The sequence below is a fragment of the Papilio xuthus genome, unplaced genomic scaffold (genome assembly GCF_000836235.2).
Source record: "Papilio xuthus unplaced genomic scaffold, Pxut_1.1 DF825946.1, whole genome shotgun sequence".
NCBI lineage: Eukaryota > Metazoa > Arthropoda > Insecta > Lepidoptera > Papilionidae > Papilio > Papilio xuthus.
In genome coordinates, this window is record NW_013532703.1 from 8,965,177 (window position 1) to 8,988,011 (window position 22,835).

A 22,835-nucleotide genomic window follows, 5' to 3' on the forward strand; every position below is an offset into this window, starting at 1 on the left:
TCCCATCCCACAATAGGTAGAGTATGTGTACTTACGAAGGTACTGATGTGAGATAGAGTAGCAGGCGTCTGTACTCAGCCGGTGAGAGAAGGTGGAAGTTACTGTTGTCGGGGAATGTGATGAGGGGCCGGTGGTCACGCGCCAGCCCGCCAGTCGCCAGCGCGTACTGCGGCAGCAGCAGTTCACCCACGCTCCGCCCCTCCTCGCCCTCGCTGCCGCAGCCATCGCACTCCGCTTCTGGAATACACAATATGGGTATTTTTGGTTAATCAGACAAATAGATAAATGGCCTAGAAATGTATTATCTCCCCAGATGTTTTCTATCTATCCTTCTATCCAATCCTCAAAGGATCTTCTTTTTGAAGATTGAATAGGTGAAGTGAATTAGAATTAAGCCTTCTGCAGATCACATCATTGCCGAAGCGCGAAATGATTTTTGCGCCTATCCTTTGAGGTCGTGGTTTTTCCTCGGTCCAGTAACTATGTAGGGCAAAGTAATGTGTACTTAGCCGTTAAATCGAAAAAGAAATAGTATATATCTAAATTTCTGTAAAATTATTATGCTGCTTATGTTAAATTATTTTAATCATTTGAGATTAATGATATATGAAAATATTTAAAATGGAACTTGCATCCTGTTTGTATATCATTGTTTCACTTTGTTTTAAATCAGACAGCGGAACTATAAATATTATCACATTGATTTAAACAATATATTATTGTATTTAATATTTATATGAACATGTTTTAATAACAAAATTCCATACAAAAAGTAATAACAGTAATATAATAGCGGTGTTATTTATTACATACATGGTGCTACACTTTTCAAAAATATGTTAATATATTAACGTTACAATAGTTCAGTTTACACCATCTTTAATTGAAGGCGTTGAACTTTGAAATAATGCGAAATATTTCTAAAGAAAACTGTTTACATTACGTCCATTAATTTTCATCAGAATCAACACAAAGCAAAGAAATACGCTAGTTTTCGTAGAGTAAAACCAATATAAAAAGTTTGTGGAAACTCAACAAACCTCGTCAGGTGCGCTAACGAGTTAACTTCGTAATGCCTAAACTTCCGACTACAGTACGAAAAATAACTTACGGCTATGAACTCGGAAAGTAAATAAGCAAGATGTGGAATATATATTTAGTAATGTGAGCACGGGAAAATTTATCAAAGGCCTTTGAAATTATAATATTGCTAGATTTCATCCGCTTCTGCGACAGCGCGGAATTAGAAAAAAAAATAGCGAGATGCGTTCTTCCACATTTTGTTCTATATCTAAGCCGAAAATTAACCGAGATTTGTTAAACTGTTTTGGAGATACCTTCTAACAAACATCCATCCAGTTATCCATCCATTAAAACTTTCGCATTTATAATATTGGTATGAAGTAGGAAGTCGTTTATAACATACATTAGTACGAATATTTATGAAAATCGGATAGTTGAAAGCTTGAAAGCTTTATTCATGTTTGCAAGGGACCGCAATAATCGTGGATTATCCTTTCGCTGAGTAGACAGATGTAATTACAGTGTACACTTGTAAGAAACCCTACCACTGAAAGCCGTGTCGTCGCGAATAGGGTGGAATGCGGAAATCACTAGAACAATAGAACAAACGTACCGGAAAAACGATTCATGCGATTTTACTATCTAGTAAGTAAATTTTATTATTCATTAAAATGTAGAAAAAAATCGTTGACAGTGTATTCAATGATCGTTGTATATGTTACTTTTAATCGAAACAAATAGGTAATAAAAGCTTATAAAAAAAGTATTTATTTTCTTCTTTTATTTCTTCTAATATCTTACTAACATAATTACGAATATTTGGATGGATGGGCGGATGTTTGTGTGAAGGTATCTCCAGAACGGATGTATGGATCTCGCTGAAATTTGGCATACATATTGAATATAGCCTGGAAGGACACATAGGTTACTTAATTCAGTTTTATTCAACTCCACGCGGACAGACAAAATCATTTCTCTGTCCTTTTCTTACAATATATTCCCTTAACCCTGACTGAATATTACTAGATGTAGATTGACTTCTATGCCCGTCTATTACTAATTCGCATTTTCTTGTATTATTACTGTACAATAATATGTCACCGTCGGATACATTTGGTAAAAAAAATCTTGGCAAGGTAACAAGAGAACTTTGAAAGGTAGCATTTTTCATAGAGACGTAAGTTTCCAACTATGCGGTATAATCTATCAATATTGAAAATACGATTTTGCATAGTATGTATTATGTAGTTTAATATTCTTATAAAGTTCAGACTCAGACAAAAGTAATAAATAAATTATGAATAAATAAGTAAGAATTGCTTAAATGTTAAAAAAAAACATTTTTTTATAATTATAAAAATGACTAAGGGTAATATTACAAAAAAGGTTTCATAATTAAGACACTGGCCATTGAATATATTTCATAAATTTTACCTCGTATCGTGTAAAGTTTTCTATCTTATCCTTAACGAAGTTACTTTCTTATATGTTCCCCCTTAAAAAGGGAAATCTAATTTAACTTCGGAATGAAACCAGTAGGCCAGTAAATGGTTGCGTGCTACTTTATTATTAATCAGTTGGGTTAAAACACGGCATAGCTAACTATATTACATAAGTACTTTACGATAAAAGCATGCTGGATAAACTACGATTGATACTTAAGAAATTTAGTTATTAGGTTAATTACTAACAACTTCACTTTGGTTACAATGGTTTTGAAGGTTAAACTCTTGATAATGAAAGGTAAACCTAAAAACTACGAATACGAAAAGTTTTTTTTTCTTACAATGAGATAACTTTCAAGTTTGTATTATCGTAAAAGGAAAAAGGTTCTTATAAATTGCTTTAGGGATTTCCTTTTAAGAGAACCTCAAGTTCTTACAATAAAAGCAAGCTTTGTTTTTCTACACGCGATAAAAATAAAAATCAAAAGAAACAATGATAGGTTAACAAGTTAATATGTTAAGTAAGTCTTTAAATTGTATCGAATAATGATAATAAAACATAATCATAAAGTAGCGTAAACACAATGAATTACAAAAAGCACATACATGTGATGTAGCGAAGAATTTTGAGTCTGAAAAAAGATAGCTCGACTATAACTATATAAGTATTTTGCTCATTTAAAACCAACAGAAATAGTCACGTTGTGTTCTAAATTTATTATAAAACAGTAAATTGAAAGAAAAAAGGTCATTAATTGCTCTGCTGAATACAAATAATACAAAAAATACGTGTGAATTTTGATTATCAAATCGGTAGTAAATCTTAAACAATAAGAGGATGTTGTAATTAAGTCATCGTCGATTCGAATAGTTTAAAGTATAAAAAGTTTTAAATGCGTTCGAAACTTCTTAAACTATTAGTTTAATGCTTGAGTTTGTTAGAAATATATTCTATAAAATCTGTATCTGTACTCATTCCACTGCGTTTTCAACGCCGAAACTTTTGCACTAAAATTATCAGTAATCCTTTTCATTATCTTAAAAAAATAGAGATAAAATATGTGATCGGGGAATTCCCGTTGGGGAATTTTCGGCAATAGCAACTAATTAACTCTATACAGTTTAATAAAAGCGATTTTAATCACATATTCTAGTCGTTTGTTTCAATTGCAAAGATCGCTTGGACCAAAGTATAACACAAGTTTTACCGGTATTATAATAATATAAATGTAATCTTCAACATTAGCTTGGCGTACGAATGCATACTGATTAACCGTCACCCTAACGGCTTTCAGAATGATTTCCTTGATGTAGAGCATTCATTATGCTTACAGGTAAGTTATCATATGCTATTATTACTTTCCATAAAATAACAAACAAATAAAACAAAATATGAAAAAAATGTGTTGTAAATCTCATCTCTCATTTTTTCTCTAAAAATGCAAATTTTTCTAATTATACTTCACAGTTTTCCGTCTTGTTAATAAGAAAACTGGGAATTTCATTTAACTTGTAACTATTCTGTAAGAAATTGTATTCTTATGTATAATGATAATGTTGGTTATATTTATATTTTACTAGCAACCCGCTACGGCTTCACCCGACTCGCAAAGGATTCATACATCTGATCTCTTTTCTGCCACATCAATAGTACCCTTCCCGATGTACAAGTTTAGAAAAACATTGTTTTTATATACTAAATTTTATTTACAATGAAATGTGTACACAAAGTATCCGGAATACATAATCTACATGATGGTGAAAACTGTTATGGAATAGCAGAACATTTGTTCTCATACCTCATAGTTTATTCTCATTTGTTCTCATACCTCATAATTTATTCTCATTTGTTCTCTCAGTTATATAAGAAATGAAGTGAACAATAAAACTAAGTAAGTAAACAAACACACAGCACAATATTAAGACTTCCGAGATACATGGCATGGTAAACAAGCACGTATTTACCTTGCCATGTACGTAAAGAAAGAAAACAACAGTAGCTAATCTCGCTGACGCTGCTGTGAATCTCAAATGAAAATGTACTTTTTTTTTCTACAACTGTTGTGTTTGAATATTCGTATTCAAAAGTCGGAAAGAGAGCAAATAACCTAAAAATAATTGCTACGAGTGGTAAAAGTCTAATAATATGTACAACATATGGTTTTTAGTACTGTAGCTAAGTAATATACTAAATCCACTGCTTTTTTGTAGTATATTTTATCGATTTTCAACACAAGGGGCATTTTCTGAATATAGATTTATAAACAAAGTAGCTGTCGCTCGCGACTCCGTCAGTTGCCTATGTTTTCTGCCAGATTATGCATTACGTCTATGCCAAATTTCGGCGAGATCCGTTCAGCCGTTCTGGACATCCCTTCTAACAAATATCCATCCATACATCTAACCATTCGCATAGAATATTACCACGATTTAAAACACACAAATAGTAGAAAATTATTACTATAACTGTGAAACAGAAACAGTCAAAGGTAGAGTTAGACATTTTGCCATTGTCAGTCTAACTATACAGGACAAAGGTACGTAACATAACTATGAATACAGATAGTATTCATAGTTATGTTATGTACCTTTTTCGATAACAAGACTAACTTAGTCACGAAGTAGTATTCATAGCAATTTCATGTGTATTTTTGTCTTTGCACTCTTTATTTTTTTTAATAGATGTTATATAACTTGTCAAACAAGTATTTGAATAAATGATACGATTAAAACATGTTACAAAGTGACCTTTAAATTGAGGAATAATCAAATTATGACTCATTTGAATAAAAAACACAAATATTAAATAAAATCTAATAAAATTTCACTTTATTTAAAAAAAAAATCTTATGTTCTCTTGAATAGAGATCTAGCATCATATATTAAGAACAAAACAACGGCTAGAGGCAGACTAATTAACAGATATGATTTTATATGCACCAAAATAAAAACACTGAAATGGCTTAACAAGCATTAAATATTTTGACCACGATCTTCGTCCTAGACGAAATCTATTGCTTTACCTGATAGGTACCTACTGGATAGACACTAGTTTATATAAACTAAGTAAGGCTGCTAGAATACTATTGTATAAGATATTAATTAAATCAATATACCAACCTTTGTTATGGTATCTAACCAAAAACAAACTAAGCTTCATGAGTCCAATACTAAGGCAGTATTCACGACACATTGACCAAACGCGTGCGCACGCGCCGGCCACTCTGCGCGCGATCACAAACAACACTATGCTACTTCTACATCTCCGATGATGAACCGCTATAGCGACAAATACAACGGTATCGATTATACGGATCATCAAGTTGATTACTATCGATGTACATCGGTTATACATAATCGATTCGATTATTAAACATAGATACCGTCTATGTTATGCTAATGACTTCTTGTAATGTCAGGTTCGAGACGATGTAAATTGACTATTCGATTAAGGTAATTCGGTCGTCAACTCTTCTACGTTGTGTTTACATTTCCCACTATTTGTAACAAAATACGATGGTTGGATTCAAATATCGATTGAGATTTTTCTTGTAAATATTTTTCAGATAAAAATAATCGGTAAAAAAAACAGGACACGATGCAAGTATACCATCCGTTAGAAGCGAATGTCGATTTAATTTTATTCCGTTTAATTAAAACGTTCATTTATAAAAACTTACTTCACCTCAATATCATCTAAGTCGTACACATGCTCGAACAACTTTGAAACATGACATAACTGGAAGTGGCGTCCGGTGTGAAAAAAGCGGAATGCACCCGAACTAGCGAGAATCTCGCGTGCCGATGCTATAATTGAGGAATTACCGTGGAATCCGAAGCATTGGATACTACGTCGCACACGACAGCAGGCCCCTCCGTTAACACCCACACTGCTGTCCTGATCAGACATAACCTCAATTCACAAACACTGATATAAGTCACCTATACACCAATATCCTTTATCACAAACGTGAAACCGAAAAAATGAGGTTCAACATTTATCGCACGATATGTCCCGTCAACAGCGACCGTCTCTCTGACAACGAGATTCGAATTTATCGATGAGATAAAAAATGGAGCTAAACGAGATGATTCCCATATCAACTTGCATTGAATACTTCGATTCACGAAATTTCACATTGATAAAGAAAACATTTCCAAGAAAAAAAAACTACTATAATGTTCACTTATACCGGAATTAGATTAGCGTAAAAATTATACGATTTTAACGCTAAGATAAATGAGGCCAACAAGCGAATTACAAACAGACTGGAACGATCACCGCGTTTTTAACAAGACCATCTCTGATATATTTACTCGAGTAATGAACAAACAAATGTTATTGTGACAAAACATAATTGGTATGCTATTGTAATCAATAAATAATGGATGTGAAATCATTAAAAACAAACATCAATGTAACGAACATCGTGATATGTAAAAACATTCCTATTGCGGTATTTTTTCTTGTAAATAATCCGACGATTCCCAAAGAAACAATTAATATAACTATGGTTTACAATTAATAGGAAGTTAACAAAATCACGTAAATAAAGAGTACAAAATATTATGAACATATGATATAAATAGGTATTGTACAAATATGAAATAACAAACATAGAAGCAATAGAGGAAAAGAATAGGGAAAAAATAAAAACATTAATGAAAATAATCGCCCATTGTCTTAAACATACAATTAACTAAAATATTAAAACCAACGATATAATATAAATAGATTACATACTAATGACAATTAAGTGATATCAGATCTATTTTTAGCAACTAACGACTCAGTTATCGTTCAAACTGGGGGTTCACCAATCTATACGATGTGAATTTATGAAGGAAGGTGTGGCATGGCAAAGGCATTCCTTTTTGGAATCACCGAATGTTATATAAAAATACTAATTTATTTGCGTCTTTAAATGTCTACTAAAACAGTTGCAGTATTTATTGGAATAAATTACATTATTATTTAAAAGCCGTAACCACATCAATTTACTATAACAGAACTGAAAAGCCCAAAACAATTAACAGCAAAGCAATATGATAATGCAAAGGTTAACAGAGTTGTTTGTACGGTAAGTTCATTGGCCTAGTTTCCTTATAAACTTATTTCAAATGGTAAAAGTACGGGTGCAAACAAATTTCAGCGGGAAATAGGCATTTACTGCATTGCCCACTGGGCACAAAGGAAATGAAGAATGCTGGTAATAAACTTTATAACCTACTTTAGGTAGTAAACTTTATATTACTATCGTGAATACGAGCATTCAAGCGTATAATGTACTAAGAGCTTTTTGTAGTGTGGAAATATTTATCTACATTAATATTTTATGAAAATTCCTTAACATATTTGTTTACCAAAATGAAGGGATGGATAACATTTTGGTATAATCAATTATTTCATTACTATTGCATATATTACGTTCTAAGTTATAGCACATTCCTTTCCTTAATTGATATAATCGTGGCTTTCTAATGAAAATCATAGCTGTATCGCTTCTGTTTTTTTTTATCTTTGGATGAAAATAACTAAAACGTAAAGTAGTTTGTTTACGTTTTGCATCTGTTCTTGCTGACCTTACTATAGTTACCCCAGAAGACCAAACAATTGCTCTGGTATAAGGTATAATTTACTCAACATATATGTTTATTTATAAAAGATGTTTTGTTATGGTAATACCAGACCTTCCGCAACATCCATTGTTTATAACTAGTAGAAGGTCTCGTCTTGTACTATGCGTATACCGGGAAATGCTTGTAAGGTAAGCAGAGTTGTGTGTAAATATTCGTGTTTAAATTTATCTTGCCTGCCACTAGCACAGACAAGCAAAGACTTCAGGAATTCTTCAAATATTATAGTTTTTTTGAATATGTCTTCCTACTTTTAGACATTATTAGTTAGAATCCTTTGGCGCGAATGATGCGTTTTCGTTACCAAGTCAAGTGTCAGATTGATTAGTGAGGGGACATAAACTTTGATATTTTAATTAGACTAGTGTTGCGCCAATACACCACCACAGTGTCGGATTTTCTTCCTAACACTGTTAAGGACATTAATGGGCTAGCTAGCTAATGTATATTTCTGGCTACTTTTTTTCAATTCCCGCCGACGGAGTGGCCGTAAACCGCTAGTAATATAATAAAAATCTTTCATTGCATTTTAATTACAAGAAAGCAAACATTCTTGTGTGTAACACTGTGTCTAACTCGATCTTAACCGGTCATAAAAGTCAGAGCAAAACGTAGAGAAGATAAAACGCAGCCTATGCGATAAAATTGAAAATGTTACGTCCTCCTGGAATATCTCAAGTTGCTAATATAACATTGATGTCATTAAATCCTCTCTGTAGTACTAAACTGATAATCTGGTCAAGGTAAAAGAAATCCTCGGCTACAGAACGGTGAGGAAGATCTTTATAGCTACGAATATGGGACGACTTTACTGCAAAACAGGTCTATATACATGACTATTTGTAAATGAAATGAAAGTATAAAGTAACAGATAATAAATGTAACACAAATGCCATAGTTATAAATACAAGTACAAGTTCCGCGGGTTTACACGAAAATTTCATATATTTAAATGTATAAAATGATTAAATATAGTATTTGATATGCTTGAATGACCTTGTGAGATCCGGTGCGGTAGGAGACGCAGACAGACGCGTTACCCGTACTATTGTCTCTGCGACCTTGTACCTTGTGTGGAGGACGTCAATAGTAATCTATATTGTATAGACACGTAATACAAACAAGAATTATAAAGGTTCATGGACGTAAGTGTAAGAAGTGATACAATTCTTCCAATACCAAAGATAAGATTCTTTTACGGCATAACCTGAAACATGACCTTGAATTGCAAGTATGTTATCGCTGACGGGTTTCTTTTTGTCTGCTGCTATCCTTATGAATTCACTGGAACAATAAACCCGCTTTTTGATCTCCAGATTTGGCTCGATGTCTTTATAATAAAAATAGAGCTACCAGTCTGATGAATATAATTTCGCTTTAAAGCTATATATTTATAGATATATGTGTTAAATATCGATATTAAATGTTAATTCAAATGATTATTAGCTTTACGTCATTTTTTTTAATTTATTTATTTAAAAACTGCATAGCATCCTTACAGTATACAACCAATTTGACACTATACACACTTTACATAACAGTTTACACGATAACATATTTTATAATAACATTAAATAATACATAACAATGATAAATAAAAAAATACATAGATAAACAGTGCAAGAATATATAAACGCGTAACTAAACATCAATATTCAAACGTCTTCCATATGTTTTTTTATTAATATAAAGGTTTTATGTGTTTCATAGTTACGCAAAAAGTATCACTAAGAATGAATTGTAGCAACCTATGAAAGAAGTTACACGTCTGTACCTAACAGTAATTACACTAATTGGAAACGGTACACTGCAATGAGACGTCGCTTCAAAAGGACCTTAGCATTAAGACATTACTAAGAATAACATTTTATGTACAAAAACAAAAGATCTTGTTATCGAGTGACGGATAAACAAAGAGTATTGTTATTCCAGTTGCACATCCAAACAAAGAGGTTTATTTTTACAAATTCACATACAAGTGTCTCAAAGATGTCAAGTTGCGCCTCTGTTAGATTATTAAAAAGTAAACATTTATGGCGACGATGAAATAAAACTTTGCGACAGTATCTCGAATATATGCAGAAGCGACTGGAGCAGTCTAATTGTAGAACTACAGATCAAAATAGTGTACGAAGGGAAAGAAACTGTTACTTCAAAAGTTCATGAGTGTATTTTAGTCTAGATTTACCATATTAAAACTCATGAAGACCTCTTAACGACTTTGGCATTTAGAGGACATTACCTGAATCGTTATTAAATAGTGTGAGATATTTATTTTTGAATAAATGTAAAATAATTCGTTAACATAGTCATAGCTAAGTTACCATAATGAATATTACCAGAGTCTTCTTTTGACACAAAAGTTGTTGGTAATCAACTCGTCTCAGTTGCAATGAATAAAAAGCGTGTGAAATTAAAAAGAATCTAGGTTTGAACAGTTATATAAGCGCAAACAAAGATGCCGCAGTTACGAATCCGGACGTTGTTGCATTTAACAAAATTATCATATAATAAGATAACCGTGTAATTAATCTTATTAAGATTGAAAAACATCTACTGAGCAATTGTTGCTAATTTGCCTTAAATCCGATGTCGGTTCTAAATTCAATAAATAAATTATGGCAGAGGTATAAAAACAACATGAAGAAAATGTTTGATAAATATTTCAGATTACCTAATGCTATATAGCTATAGAGTTAGGATTCTTTTTTTAAGAACACGTTAGTCGCAGTAAGTCCTTCAAAACTCGTCCTTACTTTAATGCAGTCCGCAATCCTTTCGAGTGCACATTTGTACCTCTCGTTGACATAGTTTATATTCAAGTACTGAAACATAGACAACAGGATACAGAGAATGTCGAGGATGAAATTATATACTCTTTTTACAAACTCATTTAATATTAATAGCAAAGTAAAGTAGTTTCTGTGTTGCCCTCTTGGGTGGTGGCCTATAATATAAAAAGTACGTTTAGGGGCAGATGGTTTATTAATGCTTACAACACTGAATAGTCATTTGGGTTACCACCTTTAAATTTTTTATAAAGAAAATATATGAGCAGGTAAAAAGGAGGCACCGTTATGAATCCCAGGTTGTAAACAGAAAATGAACTACAAAGACAACTACTAAAACACCAAACAATAATAACAAAATATTATTGTGTCTTTAAAGAGTTAAAAAAAAATAAGGCAAGAAATTTTTAACTAAAGCTTAAAGCTATTATATTTCGTGCGGCTAGTCGTGGTAACCTAATACCAAATTATTGGTGACAGGCTGACAGGGCACATCGTCTTTTTGTAATAACATGTTTAACGTACATAACCGTAGCCAAGCATACCTGATTTAATTACGAAATTGTTTTGTGTAAAATATGTAAACCATTTTAACTTTTTTTAGTCCAAGAGACTACCATTGTAGTACATTGGAAGAAGTAATAAAAGGACAATCTTACTTTACGTTTATTTTTAAATTACATGCAATATTGATTCGCTGTGGCAACACGTGGCTCAAACAGATAACAAATAGAAAATAATGTGTTTGTTATCAACTTATTATGAATCCCCGTGAGTGACGATAGCTTTATCACTGCTATTAAGTTCAAGGGCAAATGGAACAGACATAAATATTAAGGGCCTAACCATAAAAAACGGTTCTAACGGTAAAGGAAAACATCGTGATCCAATCTGCACATATCTGCGAAGAAATTCAAAGATATGTGTGAAGTTAACCAACCCACAATGGGCCAGCGTGGTTGACTATGGCCTAGTCCTAGTCCTTTATGTCTATGTGATTAATTGATACGTGAAAACACTTAGAATAAGTAATAAAACTTCCAACATCCCTTAAAATTTTAACGCACCATACGTAAAACAATTTCATTTTGCATGCTTTCAATTTTACTCAGGCAGTGTGAAAAGTAAAATCCATCAAAACACGAACAACTCTCTAGCACGCACTGTGCATACGAAATGAGATTTGTTACTGATTTAAAATCTAAATTGATAAGCGAGATAAGAAAATCAAAGATAGCTAACGGAGAATATTTTCGGCATCCTAACTTAAATGGAAAAATATATTCAAAAAACAGTAAAAACAAACACTTATTCTGGTAATAACACACGTGCATAGCACGTGCTAAGAAAATGGTTTTAACGGTTTTGCAGAATACATATTATCATAAATTTTCCTTATATTGTTTCTCTACTTTACTATACCGGTTGTACAAAGTGCATATTGAGCGCATATCTATTTTGCACGTCTTTTTTATTTATACTTATTGTTGAATTCTATCTCCCGCGCAGTCGCTAATAATATGAACGTGATGTGTTTACATTGTATGTTTAATATGTGTATCTATGTACAGATTAACACAATGCATGTATGTTTGTAGAGCTTCTAGTATACAATGAAGGTTAAAAATCACTCAACCTTAACCAGCCATTATTTTTATACGATTGCAAAGACGAAATTAATTTTAAACTTTGCTAATCTAGTAAAAGTATCTGATCTATATAAACGTGATACGTTCCCATTTACCAAAAATATTCTTTATTATCCTTGATTTAAATGCATTAAAATTATAATTAAATCGAAAGTGGTTAACATTTAATTGATAAAAAATAAACAAACAAAAACTACTACCTCGACCAAAAAATATTTCCAATTTGTTGGGCACTTCAAAACGTATTTTCATTTCACAAAATTTTGTTTTCCACAGAGCCACAACACTTCGATTTCCGAACTGACTACAGGTTTATTGAAAAAATAAAAACAAAAATGTTGGCGCGCCGTCACGATTGAATGGCGCGGGTGTGCTCCGGTGACAGAGCGTGTACTGAGCTTGCCAACGGGATGCTCCCGCCGCGCCGGCCTACATCGAGAACTGATCGCGCCGAGATGTGATGTAATCTGCATGTGACGAAATGAACGAAGCGATTAGAACTGTTTTGATGAGACGTCAGAGTACAACGCCGGCTGTTACGTTGCATTTACATAATAATATCTTCGGTCGGTCGTTATCGGGTCGGGTACTAAAAGCGCGGCAAAAAATATCCCTTACTTAGACATTTTTAGAAAACACAAGGAATATTTGTCGGTTCAAGTTTGACAACATAATGCTAAAAAAATATCAGTGTAATTTCCTTGCAATAAAAAGATAAACGTATATTTTTTGTAACATATTTTTTCTGCCATACTTATATTTTTTTGGTTTTCCAACGCCCGTATTTAAAGACCGAGCATTGTTTAAATAAGTTTATCTATGTTCAAATTGGAAAATATCAATGAACTTAGGAAAAGCTACAAGCTAAACGTCCGCTTGTTAGAAAAAAACATGCAAAAATTGCGCATCAATTTAGCTTGTGGAATGCTAGTACCGAGGGATAGTTATTTTTAATAAACTTGATCTAGGGCAAATGTTACGCTATGAATTTTACTATTCATTTTATTGGTATAAGGTATCTTAAGATATATTATAGGCTAAAATTTTTATATGCACATTTACAACTAATTATAGGGACGCGTTAAGTAATAATTTAACAACGAGTACAATGCAAAGAAATGTGAGTGCAGCCATTTTTAAATTCTAAATTTGAATTTAAACACATGACCATGTTTTAATGTGGCTAATAAAAAAAGTCAATTATGTCTACTTAATAAATCCCATATTTTTTTTCATTTTATAAGCACAAACTAGCTGTCACCCGTGACTTTGTCCGCGCGAAATTAAAAGAAACCTAATTAGTAGCCTATGTATATTTTCTACGTCTATGCCAAATTTCAGCAGGATCTGTTCAGCCGTTTTGAATATACCTTCAAACATCCATCCATCCATCCAAACATTCGCATTTATAATATTAGTAAGATACCTTCGTTTACTGATCCATTAACCTATGTTAGTATAACTATTAGCACATACACATGGCAAGTAATATGTTAGTGCCATTGTCTTCGTTTTATAGCGGTGACTGTATTCAATTGTGCTACTGTCATTGTTGAGAATATAAAAAGTCAACGCTATTCAATACTGAGGATACAGGATATGGACATGAACTATTCGTTCTATTGAATAGGAACGCGCAAAGATTAGAAATTAGTGTTAAAAATAAGATAGGTATAAACCTGTAGCTTTCAAGACTTTATGTTGTACAAAAGCGGATTTAGTGAAAAATTTTATATTAAATTTTGATTCTACTTATAGTCCCTGTTCCAAACTTTATAACTAACTGAATTTCAAACTTATCTATCACAATTTTCTTAAGAAATGTGAGATTTTAAGTGATATTATTACTTTTACATGATGATACAAAATAATGCACTTAAACCATCACAGTGTAAGAAAATTATATCCATATAAATGTCTAAATTAAAGTTTATCAATGCAAATTCCGATAAAATTCATTGTGACCGCAATGTAAGGTATGTAGGATTGGCGGTTGGGATCTAAACGCTTATCGGTTATCGTTCACAGAGATATTCCATCTGTGGTACATCAGACTAAACTATAAAATAATTTTGTTTAAAATCTTATTAAGTTATTCGTTTATTATTAAATACTTAAATGAAGTAACTATATGTCCAAAAGAACTTGAGTAAAGTTATTAATTTGAAGTAATATAACTTGAAAAGTAGTTCATTAGTTGATTTACGATAGTAATGGAATACATGCGAAGCCAAAGTGTGTTCATTGTAACTGGCACCCTGCAATTCTTCAATCCGTAATCCACCTACAACGTAGGTACTTAAGTTAATGTGTTTGGATTTAAACCGGCAACGCGTCCAGACGGTCAAACAGGTTTATTGTTCAGACACAATGTATATAGAAATTACATTTATACTCACAGTAGTCAGCTAATAGTCGTATTTAATTTAAATAATTGCATTTTATACCATCTGTTTTTGTGGTTGATTGCGCTGTGTGAATTTCAGGATTTTTTATTTAAAGTATTGTCATGGAATATGAGATTTATAATCAATTCAAGCGTTCTTTTACCTAATACCAATACTGAAAAGCTAACCGTCCTTTTTAAAAAGGCATTGAAGAGAAGGAAGGAAGGAAGGAAGGGGACAATGTGCGAGGACAAAAGCGGCGGCGGTTGATGGCTCGTGGCTCGCATACTAATCACACCGCCCGTGCGCCACAGGCTGACTGACGATATCGCTTTTTACAATTTAGACAATATTCTTTTACTTAATCATGTCTATGAAAATGATGCTCCCACTTTCAATACTAGTGATTCAGGCATTTGAAACGGTAACATTATGCCAGTAATTTATTTAAATAAATAGTAGATATAATATAAAACCATTTAAGAAAGTCCTACATGTTGATTTATCGAATACGAACGATCAATCCGATCTCAACAAACTCTAATCCACTTGATCTTCAATCGAGCATGATCTAAATTCCTAAATAGTTGATTAGAGTAGCATCTGCAAACAAGGTTTAATGAAGACTGCGGCTGATGTAGGGCAAACGGGTCTAAGTAGGTATTAACTCGGACAACGTGCGTCCGTGTTAAAGATGGCCACTTGTTAACACAAAGAATTGTGAACTGCTGAAAACAATGACGCTGATCATCGTTTTAATGGTTTCTAGTACATGACTCGAACAAAAAAAATGATGTCTCTGTGTTAGAGCACATTCTAACAGGCGCTTTTTAACATCGTGTTAAAAACTCGGCCTTGGCGTTTCTTTGGCCCAGTGTTCAAAATACATACTGCGCGATAAAAAAACGTCGCATTTTGAATGCCCTATGTATTTTGGAAATGCATTTGTTCTATCTGAATATTTTAGCGCATTAAAAAAAGCGCCCGTGCGAATACGGTGTAACCCAGTTCACTGGTTGGGTCTTTATAATTTGCCTAGGCAAATTACAAACGGGTAGTGTTCACGATTTGCATGTGACATAAAAATTCGAAAAGTCGTTCAGTTGCCTTGTCTTGCTTCATTTAAATGCGAAATTAATACGTCGTATTTTTACGTAACACACAAATAAGATATTCGCGTGAAAGCTTGCGAAAGTTTTTGCAGCGAATCAAAATATATATTTTTATAACTTATATCTGCTCATAGCAATGCATAAGCTTAAAAGACCTAATTTATTTAATGATTTCTTAGAACAAATATCTTGTGGGCAATGTTTTCAAGTTTTTTGTTCAACGAAATTTATATGATAGTTAACTAGGTTCGAAACAGGTTCCATAAAATGGTGGAAATCTAACAAGGAACCAAAATCTATATCGCCTAATGTGACTACTCGACACGCACTAATTGTTTTCGTTTCTCGACAAGTTACCAAGAATGGTGCTGACATAGCGTGTGGTCTTCTGTTTCAACATATATATAGAAATACATTAATGGTAACGTTGGTTTAAGCACAATAATATTATGAAGAGATCATCTAAAAACTTGCAACATTTTTTAATACTATGTTATCCGGAAAGGACATAGTTGTATTGATTTGTCATTGCGAGAAATATGTCCAGCAATAAGTAGCTATAAAGTAGTGGTAATTATAGGCCTGAATCTAACAAGGTCATCTATTAGTTGTGGTTCGTTCTTACAATCGATTGAAATTGGATTTTGGCGCTTCAATTCAATCGTTATTTATTTGATATGAACATGTTTACGTCAGATTTAATTTAATGATATATAGCTTCTGATTTCAACAGTTTTTCCTTGTTGCAATAAAAATTATAGTCTAAATTATTTGCTAACAGAATTGACCATGCACTATATTTAATTTCTACTAAATAAACTCGTCTAACTCACCGGTCAAGCTGCGCTTGCGCTTGCTACAGCACTTCCAAAACTTCATGTCATTTGTTGTGGGGTCAGATAGGATGTCACCGCGGCGGCCGTCGACTCAAGTGGCCATCGTCAAACTGAGTCGCGACGAAACAATGACTTTTGTTTACAAATGATCGACGCGCTGAATTATATTAAACTGTCAAGTGAGTGTCGGGCGATCGGCGAGCGGTAGAGACTGCAGACGCGAGTGCGATGAACGCACACCCCCGACGGACAGTCTCCGGCTCTGTAGCAGCCGTTAATTGAACGAGGATGGCGTGGGTGCAACCACATCACTCCATCATCTTAATTTTATAGCGAACTAGCGGGCACCCGCTGCTTCGGTCGTCTTTGTGCGTAATACTTCTTTTTTAATCCGGGTCCAGGATCTACGGATAGTGTTGGTTTTTGCTCACGATAAAGAGCACTTCGTCCGTTGTAAAATTTTGTGATTTCACGTGTCGTAATACGAGAAATACACGACGCAATGTTGCTTAGGATTTAAAGGATTGTTTAATTTTAAACAAAAAGGCGTATACTAGCGTAAAAAAGTTTATTTTCTATCACATGATGTCTTCCTACGTACGATATTGATCTTGGTACATAACATATAGATGCCGAATTAAATGCTTAGGGCAAATCGCTACGAAACGGAGTTAATTAGTCGTGTACATTCCATAATACAATATGATCAATAATTTATATTGGTTCAATACCCACAAAATAAAGCATATTCATAACTATTTTCCTTAATATTTTCTTCAACCTCTATTTTAATATGTCTTTCAAGGATGTCTAAATCTTCAATCTTTTACATTTATTGCACTATAAAAATACATAGGTAAGCATAATTTCTAGCCACATTCCTGTACTCTCTATCAATAATATATGATTACACACTTTTTATGTACTTGTATAAATTACAATATTACGTTCGTCTTAATTAACAAATGGATCAAGATGGATTATAAAATATTTGTATGAAAATATGCAATTGAAAATTTAATGTTCTTCTACACAATTATCAAGTTAATCTTTGATATAAGTAATGTATTCTAACCTACATATAACATATTTATTTTAGTTGGAATTGAAGTTTATAAAATCATCCTTTTTTTCCAGATATTTAAAGCCTGATCTAATAAAGACTTAAAAAACACCACGCTTATATTTCTTCAATTAATTACCGTGGGTTTCCAAGATCTAAATCTGTTTAAACATATTGTTATCTCTGCTTTGTCAAAGATAAGGACAGGGATGACGACATGTTTTATATAGAGATTTTAGTCTCGGAAACCTACGGTAACTGCATTAAATATAAAAAATTCATTGTGTTAAAATAAATCATTTCTTAAAAGCCTATGATTACGTTTAAACAAGTACCAAATCAAATATTATATTTGGGACCATTTCAATTTTGAAGTTCACATAACACACTACACCATAATGCTTTCTTCCAATATATGTACTAGCTATAATAATAGCAAACCTTCTATTTGTAACAACTTTTTATTTATTATATTATGAACACAGCATTTATTCACCACCACTTTTACTATTTTTTAATTATATTTCAAAAGAAAATCAGTACTTAAAAATTCTAAATTCTTTCCTCTTTTTAATTTTGTCATAGAAACAAATTCACCATTAATACTTGACAAAAACTTAGCCATTTAAAATAAGAATTAATTCAGTCAGACACAAATTAATCTTACAATTCATTCCGATTTTTTTGATAGTAAATTTATATATTTTCGATATCTTTCAATAGTCCACACTTTATTGTAAAAGGAACACCAAAATTTAAAAAATCACACATCTAAAACTACATGATAACTACAATCTTGCACACTTTAAAAATTAAAAGTAACATATTAATTTAACATCAGACTGCATATTGAAGACTATTCGTTAAATAAACACCATGTTAACTATCATGTCTTTATAACACAGGAATATTCAAAATACATTCACGACGAAATTTTGATATGTATAAAATATAAAAATGTCAAAATAGCTTCCTAATCGTAAGTTTCCCAGACCAAAATCTCCTTATAAACATGTCCTCGTCCCTGTCATTAGCTTTGAAAGAAACAGAGATATAATTATGTTTTAAACAGAGTTTTTGGTCTCAGAAACCCAAGGTAACTGCAACATGCAAAGTTTATTTGTTGCAGTCCCTTAGTGCAGATATCTTGAATAAAATTTAACACTAAAATGCTCATAGGTGTGTGATAGTAACTTTAAACTTGCTTAATTCACACCCTAAATAACTAATTCAAACACTTTTTCGAGACATTCACATGTCTTATGTACCCATCGTACTTAAAGGCACTGCTTTCTTACTTTCCTTGGGTAAATGGATAAAGTCAAACCTGGACAAGCAAGAAACCTTATTGTATGGTCCCGAAGGACAACCTCTATTAGCGAGAAACTCAGGTACGAGAGAAATCTTTACAAGTGTAAAAAATATCGCAGTCCCTTCGACTCTCGCTTATCAAGGTTTGACTGTACTTCCCGTTTTATGATTGAAAATCAATTAATTATAAAATACATAATAAAAACTATAGTAATACCAATACATTGTATTAAAATCAAAGGAGAAATGTGATGTTCAATGTGATATTGATTAGTAATCACTAATCATAAAGTTACTTTTGCAGGAAATTGGACAAACTTCATTTTATCAATAATTTTGATCCGAACATTCGAAATTTATTGCATATTTACTTTACAATCTCTTTCTTATTCTTCTGTAATACACTTTTTATTATGAATTTTCGCTTATGAAAACATATTGTTTCTAAAATGAAGAGAAAAAATTTCAAGTGCTAAGAAAATTGTTGATACTACCATTAAAGAAGACAATATGGAAATCTGCAAAACACGATATAAAAGTATTCACTATGATAAAGACAATACAACTAATTACTAAAAGATACCTGAAGGCGGGATTAATGATTCATAAAATTGCAGTGTTTCTCCACACATATGACAAATTGTCCAAACATTAACTTATGTTATAGCTACAAAATCATAAGCCTATAAAATATACTACATAGCTACTGCTAATGTAAATTGTGTAAATATGATTAAATTTATACTTACAGATACTTCAGTTTTATATACCAATACTGAAAAGGTGTTAAACCTAAGTATCTACTAGCTTATTGCCAAAGTTACATGTGGCTTATAAAAAAATATTTCTCGGGCCACAAAGTTTTTTAGTTACAAGATAATGCAATGTCAATAACTTTTGTCATCACATTGCGTTCTATCTCGTTACGTTTTCAAAGGAGAAATGTTTTGGTGTCAATGTCTGTACCAGGCACCTTGCACACGAGTTTGGAAATGTGACACTGGAGTAACAAGATAAGCCTGCTGCGGCTGCTGCACAACAGCCAGCGGGATGACCTGCTGAGCCATCTCTACAGGCTGCCCGCTGTCCTCCGACACTCCCAGAGGCTGTACACAGTGCTGTTGTGAAACTTGTTGGACACCACCCACTTGTTGAGTCAATACTTGTTGGTGTTGGCTCACTTGCGGCACCAACATCTGCTGTTGCATTGTTTGTTGTTGTTGCGGTTGCTGCTGATGTATAACAACATGAGGACCTTGATTTTGCATTTGTTGATGTTGTTGCACTTGCACTTGTTGAACTTGTTGCTGTTGTTGGTGTTGTACTTGTTGTTGCTGCTGTTGTTGTTGCTGTTGTTGTTGCTGCTGCTGTTGCTGCTGTTGTTGCTGCTGTTGTTGGGCTTCTTGCTCCCTCTCCATATCTTCTTTCTTCTTTGCTTCCATCGCTGCCTTTTTAGCTTCAGCCTTCTCTTTCTCCTGCTGTATTCTAATAGGGTCTTTGTTTTTGTCATATGACATACACTTACCGCTGCGGAAAGGCACCATATCTTTTGGCATCTCCTGCTTCTTGGTCGCAAACTTAACTTGAGGAAATTGATCTTTCATGAATGCTCGGAAAGTCGAGTAGCCCATAAGCTTTACACCGGGTTCCAAAATTTCCCCATACTCTTTGTACGCCTCAAATAAGTGTTTCCTTGAATCACCTTGTATTATAACTGTTTTGCTTGTTTTCTTGCCTCCCTCCCCTGATGGCTGTACATCTTTCGGTGAGCTTGCATGTTGTTTTAAATATTCCTTAAGGAAGTTAGTAGCATGTTTGTAAATGTCCAATGTGAAAGTGTTGTATGGCTTCTTACCAACATTACCATGTATTCGGGGAGCCACACCATGCGTCATAACATGCTGTCGAATTCGCTTGAGCTGATAATGCGTAACATTTTCCAGATATAAAAAAGCTTCTAAACAAACCTTTCTTCCTTGATAGACATAACACGCTCTTAATCTCCTCCTGACTTTGTGTCTAGATGTTTCCGCAGGATTTGCCAAACTTGCCATTGTAATGCCCATCAGGTACATGTCATGCTCACTTTTTGTCAATTCTGCAATATTTAGTCTGTGACGGTACACAGCTTCGGGGTTGAGGCCTCTATAACAATTATCCTTGCAGTCACAGCCTCGTTTCAGTCTTTCTTTTACCTGTAATACATTGTAGTAAATAGAATTACTATTTTAGTTTCTCTAAAAACATACATACACTTATTAAACAGAAATTACATTTTTCAAAATTGATGAAATTGTTTTCAATTTGTATACTAAAATATGTAATCACCTGTGCAGGATTATCTTCCAATTTGTTATCAAAAACATCCTCATCACTATCAGATTCTGCCATTTTTTTCTTTCTCTTAACAGCAACTTTTTTTTCAACCTTTGGTTTTGTGTCAACTTCCATATCTCCAGTTTCACCATCAACATTTGGTTCAAACTCAATACTGTATGTTCCCTGCATCGCTTGCAGATTACCATCCCCATTCTCCACTTGTATTGTATGCCCTTGCCAAAGCACCTGAAATTATTGTGAGTTAGCATAATTAGTAATTTTTTTTAAAAGATATATGATTTTTACATGAATGTAAATAATATACCTGTTCTTGATGTCCATTGTAAGTATGTTGTTGCAAACCTTGTGCTGTACTCAGTTCAAAAACTGAATGTTGTCCCATAACTGGGGTGTGCCATTGGGCACTTTCGCCGTACTCGCCTCCACCATTTTGGTCGGCGGGAATGGAAACAATGATCGCTTCCTTGCTGTCAACACTACGACGCTCCACTGACAACAGAGAGTGCAGCACCTCACTGGCTTCTTTTTCTGCAGGATTCACCACCTCCATTTTCTCGTAGGACATAATCGTCCGCTCGAACTACACTATAACCGACCGCTCATGTCAAATCACATGTATCTATCTACTTACATACGTGTATGTACAATAAGCAATGAGAGATGGCCAACCCGCCTCGAATGTTAAGGTAAATCTTATAACCCTACGAAATGTGCAAGAAAACCGCGATAACTTTTCAAATTCATGTAAATAAACATAACAAAAATCGCGCAATTATTAACCTTAATCGCGTTTTTTAAGTTTCATTATCGCATAGCGGATCGAACTCCCGTGGAATATTGGGCCATATAGTCATACCAGAGAAAGAATAAAACTCACCTTTTTCCCGTAAAATCTGAAGCTGTGATGATTTAAATTATATTCCCACGATTAAACGTTGATAGTGAATTATTTTTAATCACTCCATTTTCATATTATAGTCATGATTAAAGAGAAATGCACAAATATTTCACAGAATTCACGGAAGCAATATGGCGTTACACTTTCCGTGAATAAAATCGGAGGACGCCGTAGAACATGTCATTGGTACAGTGCGCATGCACCAGACGGCGCTGAAGTCGAAGTTTCCGCAACGAACGCATCGCGTCAAAAAGGCGCGAACATTCAAACAAAATAAACCGCGTCATTTTAGTTTAAAGCGCAGTAAATATTTTAAATGGCAAAATTACCAAATAATTTATATTG

General features: G+C 33.3%; 2 protein-coding genes across 7 annotated transcripts in view; both read right to left on the reverse strand.

Moving 5' to 3' along the window:
* Positions 1 to 22,835, reverse strand: part of LOC106124340 (guanine nucleotide exchange factor DBS) — a 73,421-nt gene that overhangs the window by 47,512 nt on the left and 3,074 nt on the right. Inside the window, exons 1-2 of one of the 6 annotated variants that reach the window (XM_013320899.1) lie at positions 16,876 to 17,134; positions 36 to 237 (exon numbers count right to left, since the gene is read on the reverse strand). In XM_013320899.1, the coding sequence (XP_013176353.1) occupies positions 36 to 237; positions 16,876 to 16,921 (248 nt within the window). In that variant the 5' untranslated portion in view covers positions 16,922 to 17,134. Of the gene's footprint in view, positions 1 to 35; positions 238 to 5,588; positions 5,686 to 6,293; positions 6,414 to 12,740; positions 12,947 to 16,875; positions 17,135 to 22,835 lie in introns of those variants that run through there. The other 5 variants (XM_013320897.1, XM_013320898.1, XM_013320894.1 and 2 more) reach the window with 5 other exon arrangements.
* On the reverse strand, positions 20,187 to 22,673 carry LOC106124341 (uncharacterized). Its single transcript, XM_013320900.1, has 4 exons — positions 22,470 to 22,673; positions 21,897 to 22,177; positions 21,581 to 21,817; positions 20,187 to 21,447 (listed from the first exon to the last, which is right to left on the reverse strand). The coding sequence occupies exons 2-4, from the start codon at positions 22,155 to 22,157 to the stop codon at positions 20,206 to 20,208; spliced, it is 1,740 nt and encodes a 579-aa protein (XP_013176354.1). The 5' UTR covers positions 22,158 to 22,177; positions 22,470 to 22,673; the 3' UTR covers positions 20,187 to 20,205.